Raw genomic sequence first — 22,815 nt, forward strand, 5'->3', positions numbered from 1 at the left:
CTTTTGAATATTGAAAGACCTAGATTAGGTCTACTAATATTTAATAGAAATGTTAGAAATGCTCAACATGCTGGGCAGCATCTGCACAGAGATGAACACACCAACATTTCAGGTTGTTGTCATTTCATCAAAGTTCAAAAAAGATTAGGTTTAGAGGAAAGGTGGAAGATGGAAATGGTAGAAAGCAAAATAAATATAGTTACCAGTTCAGATGAAATGTAATTAACCCAACAAACTGCTGCATGACCTGCTGTGTATCCCAGTATTTTCAGTTTCGGGTAATAGAGTCATAGAATACTGCCACACAGAAACAAGCCCTTTGGCCCATCTAGTCAATGCTGAACCATTCAAACTGCCTATTCATATTAGAACATAGAACATAGAATAGTACAGCACAGTACAGGCCTTTCAGCACACAATGCTGTGCCGACCCTCAGACCATGCCTCCCATATAAAACCCCACCTTAAATTCCTCCATCTACCTGTCTAGTAGTCTCTTAAATTTCACTAGTGTATCTGCCTCCACAACTGGCTCAGGCAGTGCATTCCATGCACCAACCACTCTGAGTAAAAAAACTTCCTCTAATATCCCCCTTAAACTTTCCACCCCTTACTTTAAAGCCATGTACTCTTGTATTGAGCAGTGGTGCCCTGGGGAAGAGGCGCTGGCTATCCACTCTATCTATTCCTCTTATTATCTTGTACACCTCTATCATGTCTCCTCTCATCCTCCTTCTCCCTAAAGAGTAAAGCCCTAGCTCCCTTAATCTCTGATCATAATGCATACTCTCTAGGCAGCATCCTGGTAAATCTCCTCTGTACCCTTTCCAATGCTTCCACATCCTTCCTATATGAGGCGACCGGAAGTGGACACAGTACTCCAAGTGTGGCCTAACCAGAGTTTTATAGAGCTGCATCATTACATCGCGACTCTTAACCTCTATCCCTCAACTTATGAAAGCTGACACCCCATAAGCTTTCTTAACTACCCTATCCACCTGTGAGGCAACTTTCAGGGATCTGTGGACACGTTCCCCCAGATCCCTCTGCTCCTCCACACTACCAAGTATCCTGCCATTTGCTTTGTACTCTGCCTTGGTGTTTGTCCTTCCAAAGTGTACCACCTCACACTTCTCCAGGTTGAACTCCCTCTGCCACTTCTCAGCCCACTTCTGCATCCTATCAATGTCTCTCTGCAATCTTCGACAATCCGCTACACTATCTACAACACCACCAACCTTTGTGTCATCTGCAAACTTGCCAACCCACCCTTCTACCCCCACATCCAGGTCGTTAATAAAAATCATGAAAAGTAGAGGTTCCAGATCAGATCCTTGTAGGACACCACTAGTCACAATCCTCCAATCTGAATGTATTCCCTCCACCCCGACCCTCTGCCTTCTGCAGGCAAGACAATTCTGAATCCACCTGGCCAAACTTCCCTGGATCCCATGCCTTCTAATTTTCTGAATAAACATACCGTGTGGAGCCTTGTCAAATGCCTTACTAAAATCCATATAGATCACATGCACTGCACTACCCTCATCTATATGCCTGCTTACTTCCTCAAAGAACTCTATCAGACTTGTTAGACACGATCTGCCCTTCACAAAGCCATGCTGACTGTCCCTGATCAGACCATGATTCTCTAAATGTCCATAGATCCTATCTCTAAGAATCTTTCCCAACAGCTCTCCCACCACAGACGTAAGGCTCACTGGTCTATAATTACCCGGACTATCCCTATTACCTTTTTTGAACAAGGGGACAACATTCGCCCCCCTTCAATCCTCCGGTACCATTCCCGTGGACAACGAGGACATAAAGATCCTAGCCAGAGGCTCAGCAATCTCTTCCCTCGCCTCGTGGAGCAGCCTGGGGAATATTCCATCAGGCCCCGGGGACTTATCCATCCTAATGTATTTTAACAACTCCAACACCTCCTCTCCCTTAATATCAACATGCTCCAGAACATCAACCTCACTCATATTGTCCTCATATTGACTTGCACCAGGTTAATAACCCCTCCCCCCATACTCCTGCATCAGTGTACCTATACAAACTTTTCTTGAATGTTGAAATTGAGCTTGCATGCATCATTTGTGCTGGTAGCTCATTCCACAATCTCACAATGCTCTGAGTGAAGAAGTTTCCCCTCATATTCCCCTTAAACATTTCACCTTTTACCCTTAGTCCATAACCTCCTGTTGTAGTCTCACCCAACCTCAGTGGTAAAAGCCTGCTTGCATTTACCCTGCCTATACCCTTCATAATTTTGTATATCTCTATTAAATCTCCCTTGAGTCTTTTACATTTTAGGGAATAAAGTTCTAACCAATTCAAACTTTCCTTATAACCCTGGCCCTCCACTCCCAGCCATACCCTTGTAAATTCTGTTGCATATTTCTAGGGCCTGCAATTTCTTGCTCTTTGCTTGAAGTTCATTTTTGCATTTGGTTAGTTTTATATTCTGGGAATCTGATTAATTTACAGAAACTGAATTTTCAGTCTTTGAAGCCATACATTACAACAACTTGTGTTTCGAAGTTTGTGGTTAGTTAAGTGCCATTATTCATTATGTAGAGGCTTTTCATTATTGCAAGTTTCTGCCCAAATTTCAGATTTGCTTGCACTTCCTTTGAACACCCAGGAAAACAAAAACAAGCGGTTCTGCATGTTGGAGACACGAGACTGCAGATACAGGAAAACTGGAACAATGCACAAAGGAGCTCGGGGAACTCAGTAGTTTAGGCAGTATCTGTGGAGGGAATTGGACAGTTGCCATTTTGGTATTAAATCCTTCATCAGGACAGGAAAGGAAGTGGGAACATGGCCAGTATAAAAAGATGGGGGGAAGGAGTGGAGCAAGAGTTTGCAAATGGTTTTTTGGGAGGTGGGGGGGTGTTGAGAAGCAGGTGAGTGAAGGGGTAAAGTGGGAATGATGCAAGAAGCTGGAGGTGATTGGTGGAAGGGACAATGGGCAGATGAAGGTGCTTACCTTATTCTCTTAGCTATTAATGTGAGGGGTACCCCTATCAGAATAGCCTCCCCACATACTGCTAATGACATATTTGATTTCTTCAGAATCTTCAGTTTGAGTGTTCTGTTTAGGGGCAATGTGCACCCTTGTTTCGAAAGAATGTTAGCCTCAGTTCTTAGTTGTTTTTACTTCTTTCCAGTTCCACAGAGAAGTCGGACTGGGGACAACTTTGTTGAGTCTTCTATTCGTGAAGCTATTAATAGCGTTGACAGTGCAATTAACTCAACACGCAGAGTACTGTTTACCAAGTAAGTAATCTTTTTCTCCTTAGCCAGTTTTCTTCCTATCTACCTCACCCACCCCCCCTCAACACCTTTGACTCTATTTTCTAAACACTGTTGACTCCACATTATCCTGCCACAAGGGTCCATCTCATTTCATTCCTTGACCCCTCTTTGGGTAGGTACTTCAGAACACGACACCTCTTTTAGTAGAGTTGGGGAATTGATACTGCTTGCCTGGAATCAAAATTTTTGTGGTACTATTGTGTTGCTCAATTGCAGCATACCACTGATGGACCCGTTGTTGCACTAGGACTTCATGCTGAGATTCATTACAATTCTCACAGAAATGGAAACGTATTTTTTTAAGCATGTCCAGATTATAGGTGACCAGTTACAGAGAATTACCTACATTAACATAATGTTTCCTGAACCAACCTGATCCTCAGGAATATTTCCTTCCCAGGCTCTTCAATTTGTATAATTAGCCTGATTGCTGATATATTGACTTGAATTGAATTGAATGATCGTTATTGACATTATACATACTACAATGAAACTCTATTTGGCTTCCTCTCTATATAAGAACGTATAAGACCACGTAACTTTTGAATATTAATTTACGTTCAATTAAAAATGTTGGTGCTGTGGACTGTTGTTGCCATAACAATAATTAATTCATTCTTTCTTAAAGTTATGAGAGTGTGTTCAAAGAGGTCTTTGTTTCAGATCAGGCCACTGACTTTTTCCATTACTGTGCCTTGATGCACTTTTTTTCTTGCTTGGCTCCTGACTGCACGTGAGACCTAGAGCTGGGAGGCCTGTCCCAGTTGTAATCCTCTGTTTATAAAGAACTGCAGATTTTCTTCCCAGTAGCCTTCTTGGCAACATCATTCCTTGGAGAAGATAATGGAATTCCGTCACACAGCAATTAACTTTTTAAGACTGGGAGTGGTGTGCTTTTTATTTTCTATTTTCCAGTTTTACTCGTAAGGGGAAAGAGGAATCATCTCCTTTTTCTGTTCTTCACCTTAGAACCTTCCATGGATTGTGCTCCAACCGATATTCAAATTACATTCTTTTTGTGTTTCCATCACATTTTGTGCGAATGCTAAAAAGATTTGTAGATTATTTGCATATAAATTTGCACTGGCAACATAACTGGAGGACATAATTTCAAGTTCAGTCCCTAAGCTGTACTCTTCAGAAAATGCCAGCTTGAACTTTTAAATCATCAGCTAGAAACCTTATAATGAATACAATGAATATCTAGTGTTTGAACATCTGCTCATTACTCAAGCTGGCAAAACTCATAATGCAGTAGTTTATAGATTAGCTTCAGTTCATCATGAATCCGCTTCTCTTGACTTTTTTCGGTTGTACTTGATGCCGATCAGATACTATCAGAGCAGAAATTATGAAACATGTAAGGAATCCCAAAGGACATTATCTTAGGAGTGCCAGCCTTCTACCTGTTCTGTTATGTTGTAGAATGAGGAATTGTGCAAAACAATAATGATATTAACAATAATGGTATCAAAAGATTATAATCCACATTGCTGATTTCTAAATGAAAATCATCTCATTGTGAATCAGCTTTTTTTTTACTACTGGCTAGTCTAAATTTCAGTGTGTCATTGCGTGTAGTGGTTGGATAAATGGTTTCACTGTTAGTACACAATAAAAGGAGAGAGAAAGTTGTGGCACAGCATATTAATGCAGAGGAACTTGCCTGTAACATTTCTGGTTAGTGAACTAAAATGGTTAACGGTGGCATTTCTGTACTTAGTGATTCCCTGATCATTATGCTTGCCTATTCTTCCACCCCTGCCCCGACACACTCCAGATCTAGAATGTTCCTACATTGTATATAGTCTGGATAGGGAGGCAGGCATTCCTCCTCTTTCAATTGTTCTCAAATCTACCAGAGTACCCAACTAATACTAGGTTGTAGGAGAAGCAAAGATTTCTCTGTGAAGAACGTAACTTGCCTTACCACTTCTTAGATACAATTCTTTTGCAACACAAGTACTTCTGTGGTATACTACATTTAAATAACTCCCCTTAGATTTTTTAACAGTTCTTCTTGATCAGTTTCTGAGGTAAGTTGATGCCATCAGTTAAAATGGCTGCTATAGAACATGAAAAAGTTCTGAATAAACTTAGTTGGTTGAGCAACATCTGTGGGTGAGAGGAATTGTCAATGTTCTAGGGCAGGATCCACATCAGTCCACATGCAGGGTCTCAACCTGAAATGTTTTAAGTCCTCTCACCACAGAGCTCAGAGATGCTGCTTGCCCTGCTGAGTTCATCTGGCAGTTTGTTTTGCTGAGCTCCATATTCCAGCATCTGCAGTCTCTTGTGTTTACAGCCTTAAGAGAGCATGTGAACCGAAGCAGAGTTCAGTCAGTCAGTCAAACCTTTTCAGTTAGATCATAACAGAATTGCTCTTCTCCTCAATTTCCATGTCATTGGTCCACAAAAACAATATTGCACGCTGATTTGCACATAAGTTTTAGGCAATTGTCTGTTTCCAACAGACAGTTACCTTAATTTTTGAGATGTAAACTGTTGGATTGGTGGAGTTAATACTGATTCCAAATTTTAAGTTAGAAATCTTTATTCTGGTGAAATCTTCAAAACAACCAAAATTACTGAACAAAGAAAATTTAGAAAATGCACACAGCGCAACTGCGATAAGCCCAAATTTGAGAAGTGGGCAATGCAATGCAGCTGTCATTTTCTGAATTGTGATGTGAATCTTGAAATCAGATTGATGATGGGATGAGGTTTATTTCAGGCAAATGCACCGAAAGTATTTAAATACAGATAAATACATTTCTAAAGGAGCGATGTACATTGTCTAATTAATATAAATTATACAATTCTAACTGCATTGCTTTGTCAAAGTCTACATTCCTTTCATGTTTTCTTTCCAGGCGTCCACTCAGCCCTAATGATTTGCTGGCTTTGTTCCGCTATCCACGGGATCCCTTCACTGTGGAGACAGCAAGAGCAGGAGAGATCTTTGAACGGACCTTACAGCTGATACAGGACCATGTCAAGCAAGGCTTAACTGTGGACTTCGAAGGCATAGGTATGGTCCTTATTCAAAAGAGAAACAAAATAACCAGAGATTTCCAAACATATCTGAAATGCCCACAGAGGTAAACTATATTAGCAATAAGGATAATAGCAATTATCAATACCTTGTTTTTCTCCTGTTTACCAAGTATGATCTCTGTTGGATTATAACTAAGGGTACTGTATATGCTATGAATATCAAATGTAAATTGGAATATTTAATGATTAACAGATAAGGTAAAAAATCACTTACACACATCCTTACATCTGATTTTAATTGCAGCAAGTATTTCAATATATCTTGTTCAGATTTCCTTAGCTATATTTAGTAGTTTTTACATGTCGTATTAAGTCTTCTGCCAATCAAAAGCTGTCTGATAGTTTTTTGTATGTCTCACTCAATTTACTTTTCTTGGCAATCAAGACTTTTGTAATAAAATATTTCTTATATCATTACTGAATTTATGTTTCTTCTGTTTGAGATTTTAGTGAGCACTCTCTTTCTCTATATAATTGCACAGCTTGAGGTGGTATTCCATATTTACCGTTATTTATGGTTGCCTCCATAAAGATATAAATTCTAATGTGGAGTTCCCCACAGTTTGTTTTTTCCTGATGACTTACTATTTTATATTTTTTCTGTTCGGCTTAACTTAAACCTGAGTTCTTGCTGAAAAATGTGAGGTGTTACATTTTGGTAGGACTAATCAAAATAGGACATACATGGTAAATGGTAGGGCATTGAAGAATGCTGTAGAGCAGAGGGATCTAGGAATAATGGTGCATAGTTCCCTGAAGGTGGAATCTCATGTGGATAGGGTGGTGAAGAAAGCTTTTGGTATGCTGGCCTTTATAAATCAGAGCATTGAGTATAGGAGTTGGGATGTAATGTTGAAATTGTATAAGGCATTGGTAAGGCCAAATTTGGAGTATTGTGTACAGTTCTGGTCACCGAATTATAGGAAAGATGTCAATAAAATTGAGAGAGTACAGAGGAGATTTACTAAAATGTTGCTTGGGTTTCATCTCCTAAGTTACAGAGAAAGGTTGAACAAGTTAGATCTTTATTCTTTGGAGCATAGAAGGTTGAGGGGGGACTTGATAGAGGTGCTTAAAATTATGAGGGGGATTGATAGAGTTGACATGGATAGGCTTTTTCCATTGAGAGTGGGGGAGATTCAAACAAGAGGAGATGAGTTGAGAGTTAAAGGGCAAAAGTTTAGGGGTAACATGAGGGGGAACTTCTTTACTCAAAGAGTGGTAGCTGTGTGGAACGAGCTTCCAGTAGAAGTGGTTGAGGCAGGTTCGATGTTGTTGTCTAAAGTTAAATTGGATGGGTATATGGACAGGAAAGGAATGGAGGATTATGGGCTGAGTGCAGGTTGGTGGGACTAGGTGAGAGTAAGAGTTCGGCATGGACTAGAAGGGCCGAGATGGCCTGTTTCGCTGCTGTAATTGTTATATGGTTTATATCCAGTTGCTTTTGTGGTTTCCGTCAGTGATGGATACTTTCTTTGAACCATCCCTTTGAATTTTATCAGACTTTCCCATAATTTAACTTACAACTCATTAGCTTATCAGTAGATTAGTTCCAGTTAAAGGATTCTATGAAACTATTCAGAATCACAGAATTGTAGAGCACAGAAACAGGCCTGTTAAGCTCACCTCATCCATGTTGACTGTGCTCCCTGGCCTCACTAATCACTACTTTCTTGTATTAGGTTTGCATCCATCTATGTCTATCCTATTTAAACACCTGTTTAAATATCGTAACTGTATTGGCTTTTACCATCTCATCTGGCTGTTTGTTCCAGAAAACCAGTACCCTCTGTGTCAAAAACTTGCCCCTCAGATCATCTTCAAAGAGGAGCAAGGAGTTTTGTGATACCCTGATTCATCTAACCATAAGAACAAAAATATATTTGTTGTTTATTTAAACCATTTTTGTAGAGTTATACACCACAGAAGTAAGCCTTTCTGCCCATCTATCCATGCTGGCCTTTTTGCCTATCTACATTTATTCTAGTTGCCTGCATTGAATCTATATATTTCTTGTCAAAAATATCTCTTCAACATACGGATTTCATCTGATTCTACCACCTTCTGTGGCAATGAGTTCCAGGAATCAACCAGTCTCAGATTTAAAAAAAAACAAGAAAAAATCTGCAGACGCTGGAAATCCAAGTCACACACACAAAATGCTGCAGGAACTTCACTGGCCAGGCAGCATCTGTGGAAAAGGGTAAACAGTTGATGATTTGGACTGAGATCCTTCAGCAGGACTGGAGAAAAAAAAGATAAGGGGTCAGAGGAAATGGGTGGGTGGAGGGAGGAAGAAATACGTTGATAGGTGAAACCGGGGGTGGGAGGGAGCGGTGCGGGGCTAGGAAGTTGATTGGTAAAAGAGATACAGGGCTGGAGAAGGGGGAATCTAATAGGAGAGGATAGAAGGTCATGGAAGAAAGAAAAAAGGGAGGAGCACCAGAGAGAGCTGATGGGCAGGCAAGGAGATAAGGTGAGAGAGGGGAACGGGGAATAGAGATTGGTGTTGGGGGGGTTTACCGGAAGTTTGAGAAATCAATGTTAAGCTATCAGGTTGCAGGCTACCCAGACAGAATATAAGATGTTGCTCCTCCAACCTGAGTGTGGCCTCATCATGAAGGTAGAGGAGGCAATGGATGGACATGTCAGAATGGGAAGTGGAACTAAAATAAGTGGCCACTGGGAGATCCATCTTTTTCTGGCAGATGGAGTACAGGTGCTCGTTGAAATGGTCTCCCAATCTACATTGGGTCTTACCAATATACAGGAGGTCCACATAGGGAGCACGGGACACAGTATATGATGCCAAAGACTCACCTGGAAGGACTGTTTGGGGCCCTGAATAGTAGTGAGGGAGGAGGTGTAGGTTTGAATAAAAGAACTTCCCCTTCAAATTCTATTTATATAAAAAAAATCCTTCCAACATACACAAAATCAGGATTGATGAAGGGTCTTGACCCGAAACATCAACTGTTTACTCTTTTCCATAGACGCTGCCTGATGTGCTGAGTTCCTCTGGTATTTGTTGCTTAGATTTCCAGCATCTGCAGATTTTCTCCTATTTGTGATTTTTGAATTTAAAAAATCCTTTCTCTCTCTTTGTTTCTATGATCTTTACCATAGGGGAAAAAATAAAGATTCTAATTATCTGCCTTTTCTATATTGTAATTGTGTATTCCTTTCTCAGGTCACCTTTCAATTTACAAGAAAAATTAGACCGGTCTGTCCAGTCTTTTCCCCATATCTAAAGTCCTCCAGTCTAATGATGTCCTGGTGAAGCTCCTCTACACTCTCTCCAGTCCACCACATCCTTGCATTGCCACAAACCTGAACCACATACAATACCCCAAGTGTGGCTTAACCAGAGTTTTGTTAAGTTTATATATTTTTGATAAGTACAAGCTAAGTGGTACACCTGAAATATAACAGCAACATTTCAAAGTAAAAGGAATTGCTGCAAAACATTATAAGCCACCTAATAAATATGCAGTAGAACTGAATAAGATAATTGCACAGCTGTGAAATATTAAAATTCTGTAGTGCAGTATATCGTTATTCAGTTATGTTATGGCAAAAGATGAAATGATACTGTTTTAAGGCCCTACAGCACTGAGTTCATGTACTTAGCAATGCAGTTGAAGAGAATGAAAGTGGAAAGTATCTGGTGAGTTTATGTCTGGGTGATTATCATATTAATAGGTACAAATTTTGAAATTAAAGAGGAATATGATTTATAATCATTCATATGAACAAGTTAATCTACTTTGCAATGTGTAGTCTATGTGACTGAAACAAATTTCATCAACTTTTAGCCACATAGATTAAAAGGCGTATTCTGTACAAAGATTATTTTTCTGGATTTCCCTTTTATATCTTGCATCTGGCCCAAGAAGGCAATAACTTGACGGTGTATCATTGCTGGCTCCAAGGTGGAAAGCTAAGTAGCAACTGGAAAAGAAAAAAAACACAAAATGGCTGAATCTTTCTGCTTCTTTTAAAAGGCTTAGTTCACAATGGAATGGGTAAAGGATTTAATTAATTTCAACTTTTAATGACCAATAAGAATTTACTGAGAGAATCACCTGTGCAATCATAATGCAAAATCTGTGGCAGAAAACTGAAACATAAAAGATATTATCTCTCAACCTTTATTCTCCTGTATGTGGCCTTGCTCCTCTACTCATATAGATTTGCACTTTCATTCACCTTGGGAATTTCTTGTTTGCTTATTTGACCATTTGAGTATTCAGTGAACTAACATATTCTCACGATATTCAAATCCGGGCAATAAAGCACGATCAATAATCGATACTTGTTCAGAGCCCGCTCCATATTCTAACATTTTAACTGATAGGTATATATTTTTTTTTTCTTTCCCATAGCTTCTTGCAACTTACTTCAGCTTTAATCATCACTTTTTCTCTTTTCATTTTTAAAATTTTTTTAGAGCAAATGGTTAAATGCCCCCCGCCCCCAGCTGTCGCCTACCCCAACACAATCCCATTATTACAGGAAGGCTGTCACTATAACATCAGAATATGATTCACATTCCTGTTGAACCATGATAGAAGTGCCTATTCTAACATGGAGTTTAGAATCCCAGTCAAATGAAAGAAAAAGAGCTAAGAATTTGTGTTTATTCAGCTACCTCCCTATAGCATTTATATTGACAATAATTAATTCTTGGCATTAGTTTACACCATTAGCCTGAAGTAGAAAAGGCAATTTAAATGAACTGTCAACATATGTTATTGTCAATGCGGTTACTAAAACCATTCACTGTGATAGAATGTCCGTTGTCATTTTGGAACACTTCCACATTTCCCCTCTCCTTTATCCCACAATGGAAGGGCAGGTGGACAGAGGAAAATCTATTTTTCTCAACTTATTGGTCCCTAACTCTTTTATTTGAAGTGGAGGAATGTAAAATCCACCTAGATCCAGGTTTTAAAATTTTTTCTTACTTCACCCATCCTGCACCATGATTAAGTACAATTTATGCAATTTTTATTGCGTAATTTCTCAGCTGAAATATTCAGCCATTCACTTTGCTCTTCTTTTCCAGGTGCTTAAACCTTTATTACATTTCATGAAAGCCAGCAATGAGATGTCACAGAGCCGTGGCACATGGCTTTGCTGACAATTGATGCTAGTACCCAGCATTGCTCTGGTGAGTGAAAAGTTTACTTCTGATTTCCAGTTTTGCTAACAATGAAGGGACTGAAATAGTTAACAGCAGTAGCTAGTGAACTCTATATTGCTCTTTGTGTTAAACATAGTTACTGCATAGGATCACCATCCCTCTAATTAGCAAATGCTTATTATAGCTTCATGACTTTGCAAGGGAATTTTCATAGCGTGTAAACCAGCAAAATGATGTATTGCAATGTGCCTTTCTGCTGATCATTATGCTACAATGTGCTTCAAAAATGTAGCACATTATGTGCTTAATGTAACTCTGTTTCTGTGATAATGACAACCTATTAAAAGCACTAATGCTGTTTTTGTGTTATTTCAGACACTTATTCTAGCTTCTCACAAAGGGAAAATAAATTTGCATCAAATTGTGATAAATTTCAGTCATAGAGCAAAATTTCTTATCAAATATAAAATAAATATTTACCTATTAACTTCAATCTGCTTTAATTTGTGCCAATATTTTCCACTCCATATATACAAAAATACTGATTAGATTTCATAACTTAGCAATTAGATCTTGTCACTTTGTGTTGCATTATTACGAAATCTCATTGTCAGACACACCTGGAAAATGTAGCGAGATAACAACTTGCAGATGGAAATAACTGAGTAGTGATCACAAGAATAATTGTGCTATTATTTTCTAATGAACTATTGTTAAAAGTTGGTTGGGAGAATCATTGGGATACAATCCATATTGTAGAATAGACTCACCTAATGCAAAAGTGTTAGTAATGTGTGCCAGTTCATCTATAAGTTAAATTAGGCTTAAAGAAATAATAAATTTGTGTGTTTAATAATGTGTCATGGTTCAGTGCAAATTAAAATTTATTATCAGAGTACATACATGTCACCACATACAACCCTGATATTCTTTTTCCTATGGGCATACTCAGCAACTCTATAGAACTCTATAGAACAGGATCAGTGAAAGAGCAAGAGCATACAAGACAAGAAACTGTGCAAATGCAAGTATAATAAATAACAAGAGCGTGAAATAATGAGTCCTTAAAGTGAGATCATTGGTTGTGGGAACATCTCAAGAGATGAGTCCTCCTCTTTTGATCAAGAGCTTGAGAGTTGAGTGCTAGTAACTGTTCTGGTGGTGCAAGTCTTGAGGCACCTGTACCGTCTATCTGATGGCAGCAGCAAGGAAAGAGCGTGGTCTGGGTGGTGAGGATCTTTGATGATGGGTGCAGCTTTTCGACGACAGCATTTCATTTCATGCTTAATGGTTGGGAAGACTTTACACGTGACGTTTTGGGCCAAATCCACTACCTCTTGTGGGATTTCTGTTCAAAGGCATTGGTGTCCCTATACCAGGCCATAATATAGCCAGTCAATATACTTTTCATCACACATCTGCAGAAGTTTGTCAGGGTTTTTGATGACATGCTGAATTTCCACAGACTCCTAAGGAAGTACAGGTGTTGTGTTTTCTTTGCGATTACATTTATATGGTGGGTCCGGGACACGTCCTCTGAGATTGTAACACCCAGGAATGTAAGGTTACAGACCCTCCACCTCTGATCCTCTGATGTGTATTGTCTCATGGACCTCTGGTTTCACTGTCCGAAATGCTACAATCAGTTCCTTGGTCCTGCTGACATTGAGTGAGAGGTGGTTGTTATGACACCATTCAGCCAAATTTTCATTCTCTCTCTTGTATGCTGCTTCATCACCACTTTAGATACAGCCCACAACAGTGGTGTCATCAGCAAACTTGAATATGGGTGTTGGAGCTGTACTTAGTCCACACAGTCTTAGGGGTAAAGTGATTAGAGTATGGGGCTAAGTACATGGTCCTGTGGTGCACCTGTGCTGATGGAGATTGTGTGCAGATTGATGTAATGTAAGTAAACTATGTGTTGGCATGTGGCCAAGTGGTTAAATGGTTTAATGACCTGAAGGTTGCTAGTTCGAGCCTCAGCTGAGGCAACGTGTTATGTTCTTGAGCAAGGCACTTAACCACACATTGCTCTGTGATGACACCGGTGCCAAGCTGTATCAGCCCTAGTGCCCTTCCCTTGGACAACATCAGTGGCGTGGAGAGGGGAGAATGGCAGCATGGGCAACTGCCGGTCTTCCATACAACCTTGCCCAGGCCAGCACCCTGGAAACTTTCCAAGGCACAAATTCATGGTCTCACGAGACTAATGGATGCCTATTATTAAGTAAACTATAAGGTAAAGCTATTTATTTTTCCTTTAAATATTCCTTTACTTCATTTCTGGAAAAAAAATAACATTATATTGAAGTACATTGCATATTTACTGACTGTTCTAGAGCCTGGAAATGTTAGAACTGAACAGGCAGCATTAGCTACAAAATCCCTTGAGCCACTATGCTGTGTTCTCTTCCTATGCTGTTTTCTGATAAGGACTAATGCTGTTGAGGACTAATGAATGACGCTACCAGCAACATATTGTCACCAGATTGGTTTCTTGATGCAAAATGAGATGGTCAGCTTTATTCCAAAGCGGAAAAAAAATGAATAATTTCAAATTGAGCTAACTCCAGAAAGCTTTCAGTATATGTTAATAACTTCAGTTGAAAACCTTGGGAACCATAGTTGAGAAATTGGATCCATTTGTACATATTTTTCACACATGTAAAAATATTTTTACAGGGTTTCTCACAATAGCAATCACTTCTAGGTCAAGTTGTGCCTTACAGGGAACTTTAATGTGCAATTCACTTCAGAATGGCAGATGTTTACCAAGTATCAGCTGTGGACCTGATGATTTTACAAATCACATAGTCATCAGAACAGGCCATTGTTTGAGACTTGGCTAGAAACGCAGGAGATCACTGTGTTCCCTCTCCCCTGCAGTTTTGCTCACCGCTATATCAATCTTTTCTGCAGTCGTTCTGTCGTTGCCTTCTGGAGTGTTTCTTTAACCTCTGGCTTGCTTCTTAGTGAGCTGTGCAGTGATTTGCATGCTGTTTATGCAGCTCCTGATAGGAACTGCACCTGATTCTAAGTGCAAAACATTGTAGTGCTGCTTTTCATGTATTTTTGCCTAGTTTCACAAGTGTTCACAGGGGATGAAATTAGATGTTAGCACAATGCACAACACACTTGACCAGGGTGAAATCCAAGACATATGTAGATGGCTGTACTGATTGAGGTAAAACAGTTGGGGTCCAATTAATTTTCCCTTCTCCTAACTGTCATCTATATCTTTTTACATCCCACTGTACATTCTTGTATATGTCATTTCTAAATGGTAGATGAACTCAAATCAATTAAGAAGAAATGTCAAAATCATTAAGATAAATTGATAACCATCCTTCAGTAGTTTTGCTTGGCTTGATTCTTTTTGCTTTTTTTTTCCAGACTTTCGCTACAATGATCTTGTTTCGCCACATTACCTGGACCTAATAGCCAATCTCTCTGGGTGCACAGCTCACAGGCGGCTGCCAAATTGCTCAGATATATGTTTTCACCAAAAGTATCGAAGCCACGATGGCACATGTAACAATCTGCAGCATCCAATGTGGGGAGCATCACTTACAGCATTTGAGAGAATTCTAAAACCAGTTTATGAAAATGGCTTTAGCCTCCCGAGAGGTACTGATTCCAGCCGTTCATACAACGGCCATCCCTTACCTCTCCCTCGCCTCGTTTCAACAACTATGATAGGGACAGAGACAATAACTCCAGATGACAGATTTACACACATGCTTATGCAATGGGGCCAGTTCTTGGACCATGATCTGGATCTAACTGTGCCAGCTCTCAGTATGTCACGGTTTTCTGATGGACAGTCTTGCAGTTCCATTTGCAATAATGACCCTCCATGCTTTCCAATTATGATTCCAAACAATGACCCTCGGGTGAGGAGAGCTCGATGCATGTTTTTTGTTCGTTCCAGTCCAGTATGTGGCAGTGGGATGACTTCCTTGCTGATGAAGTCTGTGTATGCCAGAGAGCAGATTAATCATTTAACATCCTACATAGATGCATCTAACGTATATGGCACCACAGACCATGAATCCATGGAACTTAGAGACCTTACAAGCCAGCGTGGTCTGTTAAAAGAAGGTGAAATCGTGCCGGGATCTGGTAAACGGCTGTTACCATTTGCCACAGATCAAACCGTAGAATGTTTGAGGGATGAAATTGAAAGCCCAATTCCCTGCTTCCTTGCTGGGGATCATCGGGCCAATGAGCAGGTTGCCCTGACAGCCGTGCATACCTTGTGGTATCGTGAGCATAATCGCATTGCGGCCGAGCTACTGAGACTCAATCCACACTGGGATGGTGACACCATCTATCATGAAGCGCGCAAAATCGTTGGTGCACAGATGCAGCATATCACATACAAACACTGGCTCCCCAAAATCCTGGGGGATGTGGGAATGAAACTGATGGGACCATACACAAACTACAATCCAAATGTAAATGGAGGAATTTTGAACGCTTTTGCCACAGCAGCCTTTCGGTTTGGCCACACATTGATCAATCCCATTCTCCAACGTCTCAACAGTTCTTTTCAGCCAATTCCTGAAGGTCACCTTCCTCTGCATAAGGCCTTCTTCTCTCCCTTCAGAATTATCCAAGAAGGGGGCATCGATCCACTTCTCCGGGGCCTCTTTGCCTTTGCAGGGAAAATGCGAGTCCCCACGCAGCTTCTTAATTCAGAATTGACAGAGAGGCTCTTTTCAATGGCTCACGCAGTTGCATTGGACCTGGCAGCGATGAACATCCAGAGAGGCCGTGACCATGGCATCCCTTCATACCTTGACTACAGAGTTTTTTGTAACATGAGTACTATCAGGAACTTCAAGGACTTGCAAAATGAGATCAAGAATCCAAGAGTTATAGACAAGCTCAAAAGGTGAGTGCAGTCTTATTCTGAACACAGCTGATTATGTGGAGGGAAGGCTATATTCTTTATAACCATGATCAAATTATATGTGCTGTGCATTTCACCTTGGCCCCAGAGGGATGATATTTCATTTAGCTATATATGTGTATATGGCTGAATGATAATAAACTTGAACTTGAATCACTTTCGAAGATCGCTTTTGAAATTGTATATATGAATTAAAATATCATGTTTAGGAAAAGGATTGACTCCTTTCTTATTGTAGTATATATCAAAATGATATTAACATTAAAAAAGTAGAAAGGATCTTTTGTGCTCAGAAGGGAATAGTCAGCATGGTGCTGAATTGCAAGGAGTAGTTCACCAGTAATTTTCATCTGAATCAAAAGAAAAGATAGGGAATTTTCAGCCCAAATTAGTCAATGGGGAAAGATCTTTTCTGTTTGCGATTTGTACTGAAATCTTAAATGCATATTCAGGTCTGAATCTTCCCAATTCAATGGAAAAAGAATTAAACGTGTGTCAAGAGTTTCATTTGTGACTTCAGTTTTTAACCTTGATTGAGGGGTCTTAGAAACTAAGCAAATACTGAATGAGAAAATAATGTTTTATGTCATTTGCATCTTGTAACATCAGTGAATTTGTGAACATATCATTGGCATCTGATTGACATAGGCTAATTGCAACAATTTTGAAAAATGAGCTAGAAATCCTTCAGGGACTATGGAGTTAGAATAGCAAATGAAAGTCTTGGACTTAATGAACAATAGTTGAGCTTTGCATGATAGACTAATAGAACTTTTCCCTGCAGGTCAAAGAGTAGAGAGACTAGGTGGAGTTTGAGAGGCTGGTGGGTGGTGACCAGACATATTGGGAGAAGGGAAGGGATCAGGAGAAAGGAATGCTTTTCGTGAGGGCCTTCAAGTTTTTATTTTAGAAGTCCACTTTGAAACATTAAGGAAATGCTAATGTTATTTTAATGCTTGAAATATCCATCAGTCTCACCCTTGAATGCCAGATAACTAAGCATTCATAGACTTCTGAGATACAGAATTCCAAAGATTCAGAATCTTTGGAGAAATGAAATTGTTTCTCATTGCAGTCCAACATATCAGACTCCTGATACCGATAACATGCCCTTGAGTTCTAATCTCTCCATTCTAACAAAATAGTATACTGTATATTTCCATTGGACTACATCTGACTCCACATTGCAGAATTTGTAGTCTCAGCCTTTATTTTATTAATGTTCAGTTCTAGGATCCGGCTGTCATGCCAGCACGTTGTTCATTCCTAAAATCCATTACAAAAGTGATGCCATGCAGATTTCTTGAATTGTTGCAACTGTTATAATGAAGGTACTCCCATAGTACTTTGCTTTGGCAACACCAGCGCTTGGGTCTAGTGATGATAAAAGACCAGCAATATATCTGAGTGCTTGACCTGGACAGTAAGCTATGCTACAAGTGCTGGTCTCCCTTGCCCCTGCTACTCTTGCACATCTTGGTAGAGGCCATGAGTTTAAGAGGTGCTGGTCAAGTAATTGCAGTTCATTCTGTCAGTAGCATACATTGCAACTGCCAGGCAAGGGTGAATGAATGTTTGGGTTGATTGATGGGGTGTCAATCAATGTCATATAGTCACAGTTTAATTTTATTGTTGTCATAGCTATACATATGTGGGGTATAAATGCCATGAACATTAGCTTTCTGCAGCAGGAGCACAGTACATTACAAGACAAAGACAAACATAGATTAGCATTAATAACACATAACTTGGTGTGTGTGCAAAAACATAATGAATCAATGCCATTTTGAAGCGGATGGGAACATCAGTGCAGAAGAAAGAAACTGAAGATGTCCCTGAACACTCCAGCCAGTTGGTCAGTGATAGAGTTGTAGAGCATGGAACAGGCCCTTCGGCCCAACTCATCCATGCCAACCAAGATGATCTTCTCTGCAGATCCAAATTGCCTGCATTTAGAGGGCCCATATCCCCACCCCCCAGATTTTTCACTCCATGTTTTCCATTGATGTTGAGTATCTCTAAACATTGTAATCGTACTGACCTCTCTCACTTCCTCTGGCAGCTCGTTCTTTAGGACCCCACCCTTTGTGTGGAAAATCTTACTCTTCAGGTTCCTTTTATAATATTGCATCTTACTTTGAACCTATGCAATCTAGCTTTAGACTCCCCTACCTTATGAAAAAGATTGTAACCTTATGTTTACCCTTCATGATTTAATATAGCTCTGTAAAATCACCCCTTAGCGTCTTCACTCCAGGAACAGCAGTCACAGCCCATGCAGTTACTCCTGATAACTCTCGCCCACCAGTCCTGACAACATCCTTGTGAATCCCTTCTGTATCCTCTCCAGCTTAAGTACAATCCTTCTATAGTAGGACAACCAGAGCTGGTCACAGTATTCCAGGTGCTGTCTCACCAGTATCCCAACTCTTGTACTTATTACCCCATCTGATGAAAACAAACATGTCAGACACCTTCTTCTCTGGTTTGTCTACCTGTGTCACTACTTTCAGGTAACTATGTACTTCTCTACCTAGGTCTCTCTTTTCTATACCACACCCCATCGTGCTCCCATTCACTGTGTATGTCCTACTCTGTTTTGACTTCCCAAAATGCACTGCTTTGCACTTGTCTGAGTTAAATTTCATCTTTCTTTGCTTTGGCCACTTTCCCAGTTAATCTCAATCCTATCATAACCTTAGACAACCACCTACATTCTTTGTCACGCCGCCAATTTTGGTATAACGTAATTTTAGTATTCATGCCAGCTGGATTCTTGCTCGAATCCTTAAACCATATGACAAACAACAATGGGTCCTGCACCGATCCTTGTGGTGCATGACTGATCATAGTCGGATTGCTTCACGTTGTTGAGTTTCTTAAGAATTGTTGCTGTTGCTCTCAAGAGCCAAAGTAGAGAGTATCCCATCATACTCCTGATTTGAGGATTGTGGAAAGATCTTGAGGTGTCAGGAGATAATCACCTGCTGCAGGATACCTAACATCTGACCTGCTCCTGAGGCAGTGGTATTTATATGACTGATCCAGTTCAGCTGGTAGTCACTGATAACCAGATAATGGGGGATCTGTCAATTCTCCACAGGGCAATTCCTAATTCCAAAGATTATTCCATTGAATTTTTGTTGCATTACCTCTTGGACAAGTGCATTATTCCTTGAAGATAGGGATACAAGTACCACATAATAATTCATATGGTTTCACAAAGATCCTTACTATCTCCATGAGACATCCTTACACTTGTTCTACAGTTGTTTATGGTAACACTTATTTAGCACTTGACTCTAATGGTGGTTATTCAAACCTTTTGCCAACTGGATTCCCTAAATCCTTCAATTCTTTATTTATTAAAAGTAATTTAAAGTCCTTTTGTCATATCTAACTCCGAGAAATTTCTGTTTCCTTAAAATCCAAGAGAAAATTTGGGCATTTCTCTGGAAAAAGCACAAGTTTAAAATTCTCATCTTGCCTTTTGCTTCTCATGTTTCAACTATTGTATCTTTGGCCACTGAGTTTTATGCTGTTCAGCTCCTTATTTCTAGAAGTGACTCTGTAATTCACATCATCTTTTCCATATCTACGCTGTTTGAAATCTATCTTTTTGGCCAAGCTCAGTATCAAGTTTTCCTTGCTTTGTTCTGAAATACTTTTGGCATGTTTTCATTTACCAAAGTTCCTACACAAGTGCAAAATGAGGTTCTACCACCAGACTAAACTCTGCCATACAGACTTGGCTAGTTACTTCCCAGAATTGTAATTCGGTCTTTTATGCGTATTAGTTTCATAAATGAAAATTTTAGATGTGTAAGCAACAAACTTCTCTCCAGTAGTCAAAATACTCTGAAAGTTATAAAAATATCTCTTGATATCCAAGTCAGAAATTAAGTTCCTGTCAAAAAAAAATGACAGCAATTCAAACATTAAATGTTCATTCTAGTTCTAAAAACAGGTTTTTCAAGCCTCTGTGCGCTTCATTAATCCTGTGGCTTGGAAAATACCAAAAATTCAAATGTAAATGAAACAGATTTGGAAAGTTCTCAATCCAACTGTAACAAGAATAATCTGACCCATAGTTTCACTTTCACAAGACTCATTAGTGACAAAATTCTTATTTGTAGCAACTTTGAAGCATAATATTGTCCACTTCCACTTAAAACAGCAGTTACATGTTAAAACATACAGGATTTAAAGTTGCTACAAATAAGAATTGTATCACTAATGATAAAATTTTAAAAATAGCTAAACCAAAGATTGAGTTGATTCTTTGTAACCATTGTTTTTTTTTCTTGCCCCCCCACCCACCCCTTTACCATTTAATTCTAGTGAATCTTCTTCAGCTGTTTCTTATTCTTCTGACTGCAGAACTTCATATGTATTTTCTTAGCAAGGCGATGTTACTGTTGAATTATGGGTAAACAATGCCTTTACTAAAACAAATGCCTGTATAAATCACTCCTCCGGTTTTCATTATACATTAAAATTATGTCAGTGAGTCGCCCTTAAACTTTCTCTGAAAGAATTTATACTGCATGCTAACAAGAAAAATGATATGACAACCTAGGAGGCCTAAGTAAATCATCATGGACTTCTGACAGAAATAATAGGAAACAGCTGACAAATGCTATAAGTTAAACAGAGAGAAAAATCAGCAATCCAGCAAAGTTAGTGACTTAGCATTGAAAAATTGAATCTCTCTTTAAGTGGCCAGCATTGTTATTTGAGAAATTTTCCTGAAACAGCTTAGCCACAGGACTCAAACAGTAAATTGGACTTCATTTTGCCTGTTTGTCAGATAGAAAATAATTGCGGTAATGCTGACTTACAAGGGTAATTTCTCATATATTGAATGGATGACTAACTGACTTAGATAGGCCACTGTAACAACATCACAGGCTGCTTCCTAAACCAGACTGAAATCATTTCTTGGGTGACTAACACTGAAAAGAGTAATTAGCTTACTGTGACTGCTATGAACATGATGATTCTGGGCATTTTTAAAAAAAGTTGCACCAAACCCTGCAGCAACCACTATGATAGAAAGTTCTTAGAGAAAATAATGCTTGCTTTTACCTGGAGCACGGAGGAAGAGGAAACTACTGTTGACCACCAATCAAACTGATCGAAATTATCATTTTACATGCTGACCTGAAGTCAATGACCAATGCTCCAGCCAGCTGGCGGTAGTCTTCCTACTGCCTCTGTGGTTGTAACTGTAGATATTAGATGCTAGTCTAATGGCTGGCAATATCTTTTATCTTGGACTATATGGTCACTATAAGTTATAGAATAACTTAATTGTACTCTAATTTCTATAGAATCCAATTCAGAAACCATCCACTCCACCTACAATATGAATTTATAAAATGAAATATAGTTTTGCCTGTATCATCATCAGACATTTCACATGGTAAAGTTCTTTCTGATCATGCATTTGCTACATTAATCTTCCCCTTGTCCTAATATTTATCTTAAGATGCCACAAGTTGTGTTAATATGAATTTTATACTTAAGTGCATTAAAACATTCTCAAATATTTCGCAAGTACTGTACTTGTAGTTATTACCAGTTGAGAGCAAGAAGCTTCACAGTTCACCAAGCTTGGAAAACATAATCTAAATCAAGTTACTAATTAGTTATATAAACTTCCTTATATATTTACATCAGATAGCTTGCGTAAATAGCCGCAGATAATTTTTGCTTCTATCCAACTAACTGCAGTGTGGATGATCTGAATGCAAGCAGACTGTGCTAGTTATGTCAGCAACACACTCAGAATGCTGGAGGGACTCAGCAGGCAAGGCATCTATGGAAAAAAGTACAGTTGATGTTTTGGACCGAGACCCTTCATTAGGACTGGAGGGAAAAAAGAGTCCCAGTCTCTTTACAAAAAAAGTATATCATAAATAGTTTATGTGTCTATATATCTCTCTAAAGGTGCAGGAGCATAGACTGTTGTGCCATAATGTCACTCAGTTTTAGGTTATAGCAACCAACAACCAACAATTCAGAATGGATGTAGGGTTTGAAGCATAAATATCCACATATTCTCTCCCCCCATAGTCATAGTCATAGTCATACTTTATTGATCCCGGGGAAAATTGGTTTTCGTTATAGTTGCACCATAAATAATTAAATAGTAATAAAACCATTAATAGTTATATAGTAATATGTAAATTATGCCAGGAAATAAGTCCAGGACCAGCCTATTGGTTCAAGGTGTCTGACCCTCCAAGGGAAGAGTTGTAAAGTTTGATGGCCACAGGCAGGAATGACTTCCTATGACGCTCAGTGTTGCATCTTGGTGGAATGAGTCTCTGGCTGAATGTACTCCTGTGCCCAACCAGTACAT

The 22,815-nt window shown here is 39.3% G+C and overlaps 1 protein-coding gene across 4 annotated transcripts in view; it reads left to right on the forward strand.

Annotated features, from left to right (window-relative positions):
- The window catches only part of LOC140196191 (peroxidasin homolog), a 569,369-nt gene that overhangs the window by 462,145 nt on the left and 84,409 nt on the right, over positions 1-22,815 (forward strand). For all 4 annotated transcript variants that reach the window (XM_072254973.1, XM_072254982.1, XM_072254999.1 and 1 more), the window contains 3 exons: positions 3,180-3,288; positions 6,201-6,358; positions 14,927-16,430. In XM_072254973.1, the coding sequence (XP_072111074.1) occupies positions 3,180-3,288; positions 6,201-6,358; positions 14,927-16,430 (1,771 nt within the window). The remainder of the gene's footprint in view (positions 1-3,179; positions 3,289-6,200; positions 6,359-14,926; positions 16,431-22,815) is intronic.

The sequence above is a fragment of the Mobula birostris genome, chromosome 1 (genome assembly GCF_030028105.1).
Source record: "Mobula birostris isolate sMobBir1 chromosome 1, sMobBir1.hap1, whole genome shotgun sequence".
NCBI classification, from domain to species: domain Eukaryota; kingdom Metazoa; phylum Chordata; class Chondrichthyes; order Myliobatiformes; family Myliobatidae; genus Mobula; species Mobula birostris.